Genomic DNA, 6554 nt, shown 5'->3' on the forward strand with positions numbered 1-6554 from the left:
GGATGTGGGTTTGATTCCTGGGATGGAAAGATCTCATGAAGGAGGAAATGGCAACCCACTCCAGTATTCTTGCCTGGTAAATTCCATGGACAGAGGAGCCTGGTGGGCTGCAGTCCATTTGGTCACAAAGAGTCAGACACAACTGAGAACGCTGTGCTAAGTTAGTATGACCTTATCTTCACTAGTTACATCTGCAAAAACTCTGAATCATGCAATCACGACTTTGAAAAATGCTGAGACCTCAGAACTAACTGGGAGTAGATAGAACTTGGGAACAAAGCCGTTCCTCTCCAGCAGATGCACTTGAAAGCCTGGTAGTTTTTCCATTCTCCGTATTTGGACAAAAGGATTTTAAAGAATATAATTTTATGGCCTTTTTAAAAAAAAATCCTATTTCAGTGGAATTAATTTTAAAACCATCTTGCTGCAGTTTCATTGAAAATCACTTTTTTCTTTCTGATGGAAAAGAAAAAGAAAGGTTTATCTATGAAGAAAAACTAAGAAATGGGACATTCCTCTACATTCTACTACAGGTGATCAAAGTACAAGGATATTTAGAAGAAAACATTTGATATGTAATACCTTTAAACATTCATTTTTGTAATTGCAGTGAGTGGTGTTGAACTATTCATCGGTGCTAGTTATTGCACGGTTTTGGCATGTTAGAAAAATTGTCACAGGCTGTAAATAGTTACTTTTCAATTCAAAAGAATGCTTGGAGGTAAAATGCTATTATTCAAATAGCTTTGAAACAAAAGTGACTTAAATGCATATTCCATAGCCCCAAGTTAGAAACAGTGTTCCCTCTGCGGTTCTCAAAGGAAATCCCTGTTTCTTCTGGTTATGGAAGGAACACAAACTCATTTGTACACTAATGGGCACCCTTCAGGGCGACTAGGATTAAAGGAACACTGCATCTCACTGTAGCCAACAATAAATCATGTGGCCAAAATGCAGCTTCTCACAGCCTCTTGTGTGTATCATTGTGTAGCAGCTCTTTGTAAATTGGGTTAGTAATTTTGAGGATGCCATCCCATGCCAGAACCCCCGAGGAAAGCAGCTGCTTTGGTGGGACTTTGTGGCGTTTCTGAGCCATTTCTGCTATTTGTCTTGCCCCTGGGGCAGGGCTTCCTAATGTGGGCTCCATGATAGCGTCAGGAAGATTATGAACTGGGATAAGAAAACATAGGGCAGCTTTATTTTCTGTCTGCTTCCAACTAAAACTTTATAAACCATGTCAGTAAGTAGTCAAGAATCCATAGTGGTATCGGTACCACCTGTCACTGACCCCCATAGAAGTCTCAGCTGCCTTGAATACTTTTTACTCTTCATCACTTCCAAGTTACTGTGTTGTTGGGCCATCTGTTAGATCCCATCAAATGTGCTAATAAGAACCATATACAAATCTGTCTTTTAATGTTGTGATAGCTGTATATCAGTGTCATCCATTTCCTTTGTGAATTTGTGTTATTTTAAGCATTTAAAAATGCTATTCTTCATGAAAAACAAGGCAAACTAAGCAACTGTCACAGAACCAAGGTTTCTAGGGAGACATGACAGCAAAATGCAATGGATACCCTAGATCTTGAAACAAAAAGAAGGCAATAGTGGGAACACTGGAGAAATCCAAATCAAAGCCTGAAGTGTAATTAATGGTAATATAGCAACAACGGTTTCTTCCTCTTAACAAGGGTACCATGGAGATGTCCAGTGTCAGCAGTGGGGCATACTGAATGAAGGTCATTCAAGAACACTCTGGACCATCTTTGCAACTTTTCTGTACATCTATTAATAACCTATAGTGGCTTCCCAGGCTTCCCCAGTGGTGCTAGTGGTAAAGAACCCACTTGCTGATGTAGGAGATGTAAGAGATGCATGTTCGATCCCTGGGTGGGGAAGATCCCCTGGAGGAGGGCATGCCAACCCACTCCAGTATTCTTGTCTAGAAAATTCCATGGACAGAGGTGCCCAGCAGGCTGCAGTCCACAGGACCAGAAAGAGCTGGATGCGACTGAGCACACACACATGCACACACACACACAGGCACACACACACGCACACACACACACGCACACACACACACTTCTGTAGTGAGTCACACTCTCACTTGGTCTCCTGCCGCCTTCCAGAGATGTTGGGGTGGGGCTTTTGTGTCAACTCAAGGCCTTCATAGCCTCTTTCTGTTACAGCTCTGAGGAGTTATGTAGAGAGACCAGTCCAAAGGAGGGAGAAGTTTTCCAAGAAGTAAAATAATTTGCAGTGTATTACGGTGAAAGAGGCATTGTTCTGGGATCAGAAAGGTCCAGCTTTGTATTCTGTCTCTGTCACCAGCTTTGTGCTCCATGGCCAGAAATTGCTCTGGACATCCTCTTCCTCTTTGAAAAATGAGGCCATCAGTAATGGCTTTGCCAAGGTCATTGTGAGGATTGACATTAACGTGGCCACTTAGTAGCCCTTCCGTTGGTTCTGGTTGCTGTGTTTTAGTGTCTGTGACATGCCAGGCACCATGCAAAGCATTTTTCATAAGGTATCTAATTTAATCTTCATAACACATGTATTGCATGACCATTTCATAGATAGGGAAACGGAGGTCAGAGGCTCAGCAACCTTGCTGTTAAGGCCACTACCTGAGCTTGACTTCACATCTATGCTGGCTGCAGCTTCCTCTGTCTTTGAGGCTAAGCCTTTCCTCCCTTCCCCAGGGGTCTTGGTTACAGGATGCTCTTCGCTGTCTCTGACTTCTGAATCCTCTCTTGTTGGTTTTGCGTACCATCCAGATTGGGATGCTCCCCCATGACTGTTGTTCATTATGGTTGGCTTCTCCCGACTTGAGATTACCTGGCTGTAAAATGAGAATGTTGTGTGGTCCTCACGGTCTGTTCCTCTACAGAAGATACGTTCTGCACTTTGTGGATTTTACCTGCTTATTTCTGCTGTTTGATGGGGTGTTTACTGGGTCACTGAAACCAACATTTTTCTAATTTGTTTTGAGCAAAGTTGTGCATTTCTGTGTCATTCTCCCAGATTCCAGAGAGGGAGAAAAAGAGTTCCAAAAGCCTTAGTGACCTCCTAAAACCATAGCTATTAAAAAAAGAAAAAAAGAACCTGGAGGCCACTGTAATATTAACATCTTCCTTAATTGTGATTTGCTGAGGGATTATTTTAAAGGACCAGGGAACAATTTTATATTTTGTTTCTTTCTTTGATTAGAGTGGAGACATCATGTGTCATGATGTACTTGCCAATTATTTCAAATTGAGTCTAGCAAAGTTGGAGAGTGTCAAGTATTACCTGGACAGGTGAATTTAGCCATAAGATGTAGCTACTGGGTAAGGAGCCTGATTTTCACAAGCGATGTGGAGATGCCTTTAGTGTGAAAATGAGAAAACCACTAACAGTGCTTGGCATGGTTACTTCAGTGGGGGCTGGGGGATCTGGTGATTGCATGATCTGCTCCCCTGTTTTTCAGTTTTTCCCCTACATCCTGCTGCTGGTGGCCATCCTGCTGTACCTGCCCTCCTTGTTCTGGCGTTTCGCAGCTGCTCCTCATGTTTGCTCAGATTTGAAGTTTATCATGGAAGAACTCGACAAAGTTTACAACCGCGCAATTAAAGCTGCAAAGAGCATGCATGACCTTGACTTGAGAGACGGTGCCTGCCCAGCACCAGAAGTTAATGAGAACATGGGGCAAAGGTAACTCAACCCCCAGCCCATCGGGATTTGGGAGTACGAGTTTGCTGCCCTTCTGTCCATCTGGGCTTCGGGTTCTCACTACCAGTACGTGGGGGACTGCCATCTGCCTCGTGACACCCCGGGGGAGCCAGGAAGGCCCGCCCTCCCCAGATCTTACCCTGCCTGTCTGCCCCAGCCGCGGTCCTCACCTCAAGTCCTTCCCTTGTGGAGTGAAGCGTCACTCGCTCATGTTCTCAATTGCAGGGCGAGTTGCTTTGACCTTCCCCTTCATGGAGAAACACAGGATTATGAGGCTCCTGAGCACTGAGATTGGACGTGAGGGAACTAAGGAACAAGTAGACAGCACCTTGCTTTTTGGACATCCTTCCTTTGGTTTTTGTTATTGACAATAGCAATAATAGCATTAGTAGGTCTCATTTTGGGCTTCCCAGGTGGCCAGTTAGTGGTAAAATATCTGCCTGTCAATACAGGAGATCCAAGAGACGTGGGTTCAATCCCTGGGTTGGAAAGACCCCCTGGAGTAGGAAGTGGCACCCCACTCCAGTATTCTTGCCTGGAGAATTCCATGGGCAGAGGAGTCTGGCAGATCACGGTCCATGGGACCGCAGAGAGTTGGACACAACTGAGCACACAGCTCTCAGTTTTAAAAGTTCTTAATATAACTCAGACACTGTTGAGTTTTCCAAAGTGCGTTATCTCATTTAATATTCAAAACATCATTACAGATAACTGCATTTATTTATCCCCCTCACTGCCGTTGTCCACCACCCCACCCCTCCACCCCCCAGTTGAAAACTCTGTCCTGTAGCTTTAAGTGGGAGACCTGGAACCAGGACCAGGTTTAGCCCACAGGCTAAACCCACACCCTCTCAGCTGTTTGCCTCCCACTGCTGGCCTATAGGAGGCAGATGTGTTCTAGTTAGGCTGGAAAAATTGTCTTTATTCTACACACTTGAATGGAAAATTATAGTTTAAAAAAACAGCAGTAGAATATGAACAATCAAGTTCATGTAACAAACATTTACCATTCACTAGGATGACTGAAGCAATTTAGCAGCAACCAGGAGTTGTTCTAACAATTTACAAGTAGCACATTTAACGAATTAGACCTTCCTTAAAATATCAAGTGAGGGGAGAAGCGTTTTATTACTTTTACTTTTTTCTTATTTAAAAAAAAAAACTAATTTTATTCCCTGGGTACTCTAGTGAAGTTATAGGTAGAGAAGTATGGAGGGGAAGGTGATAGAAATTTTCCATGTGGTAACATTGAATGTGTTTCTATTTGATGGTCTTGGTGAGGGTTTAAATTATTTTTATTTGTTTCTTTTTAGTTCACAGGAAAGCCACTTCAGGTACCCAATTGTGGAACGGTACTTAAGGACAAAGAAAGCCTCCAGACATTTAATTGTCAAGTACATGAGCTGCCGGGTGTTGTCACTCAGCACGATACTGTTAGCCAGCATCTACCTGGGCTATTACCTGAGCCTCTCCTCCCTCTCGGATGAGTTCGTCTGCAGCATCAAATCTGGCATCCTGAAAAATGACAGCACCGTCCCTGATAAGTTCCAGTGCAAGCTCATTGCTGTTGGTATCTTCCGGCTGCTCAGTTTCATCAACCTCGTAGTATATGTTATGCTGGTTCCGGTCGTGGTCTACTCCCTGTTTGTTCCTTTCCAGCAGAAGATGGATGTTCTCAAAGTGTATGAAATCCTGCCCACGTTCGATGTTCTGCATTTGAAGTTGAAAGGGTACAATGACTTGAGCCTCTATGTTCTTTTCTTGGAGGAGAATATCAGTGAACTCAAGTCGTACAAATGTCTTAAGGTCCTGGAGAATATTAAAAGCAGTTGTCAGGATGTCGACCCCATGGTGCTCCTGACCAACCTCGGCATGATCAAGATGGACATGGTTGATGGCAAAAATCCTGAGCCTGTGGAGATGATGGCAGAGGAGCTGGGGGACCAGACAACAGAGCTGCAAGGTAGGCCTGGCTCTCGGGGAGCTGGGGAGCCCACGGAGCCCTCTGTGCGCCTCCGATGACTGACTGACAGTGTCTGCCCTGCCCATTGGTGTTAGCCCGTTTCTTCGGTGTGATTAGCGGAAACCCCTCAGTGCTGGGAGAGAGGTGGCCGTTGGTGCTGCCTCAGGTTTCCAGGGGAAACACTTGTTGCTCTACCTTCTCGTTCTCTTCTGTCTCATACTCCACTTCTTGCTCGAGCATTCCTCTCTGATGTCACTCTTGCTCATTTTTGTTTTGTTTTACTGGCTTGTCTCCCTGTTCCTCTGATAGTCTTGTTGGTTGTTCTCTGTCTCTTACAAAAGGAACTGGGAATTTATTGAGTTACCTGTCGCCCTGACCCACCTTCAGCTGTTCTGCAGTGAAGCTAAGATTAAGTGGATAAGGCAGAAACAACAGCTAGAGTGACAGCAGAGGAGAAGTTAGTTAGTGCCAATGGAACCTGCCGTGGGATTTCAGTTATAAATGCTTGTTTTCTGTTCTGACAGATTTGAATGTACACAGTGAAACAAAAATAAGTAATAGAGAGAAGAATGCCCGCCAGAGACTTCTGGACACTTCTTGCTGATGATTTTTGTCCTGTGAACTTCAGATCGGTGACTCTGACCTGGGATTCGTTTTGGCTGCAGCACCTCTGGCAGTAAATGGTTCTCAGCAGAGGTACTGAGCATGTCTTACTGAGGCCCTGGTGGAAACAATGGTCAACAAACATTGTGGAGGGTGGTTCATGAACTTCCTACGAGACAATGCGGAAACAAGTAATCCTTGGCAAATGTCAACGCGAGCATCCTCATCAGATGGAAGGTTAATCCCAAGAAGAGGAGTAGCGCTTTAGTGCCACAAA

At 44.4% G+C, this 6554-nt stretch overlaps 1 protein-coding gene across 1 annotated transcript in view; it reads left to right on the top strand.

Annotated features, from left to right (window-relative positions):
• Positions 1-6278, top strand: part of PANX1 (pannexin 1) — a 51645-nt gene extending 45367 nt beyond the window's left edge. Inside the window, 3 exon segments of the mRNA XM_068975851.1 lie at positions 3470-3726; positions 5025-5674; positions 6199-6278. Of these exon segments, the coding sequence (XP_068831952.1) occupies positions 3470-3726; positions 5025-5674; positions 6199-6278 (987 nt within the window).
• Positions 6279-6554: the final 276 nt, after the last annotated feature.

The sequence above is a fragment of the Capricornis sumatraensis genome, chromosome 8, assembly GCF_032405125.1.
Source record: "Capricornis sumatraensis isolate serow.1 chromosome 8, serow.2, whole genome shotgun sequence".
Taxonomy (NCBI): Eukaryota; Metazoa; Chordata; class Mammalia; order Artiodactyla; family Bovidae; genus Capricornis; species Capricornis sumatraensis.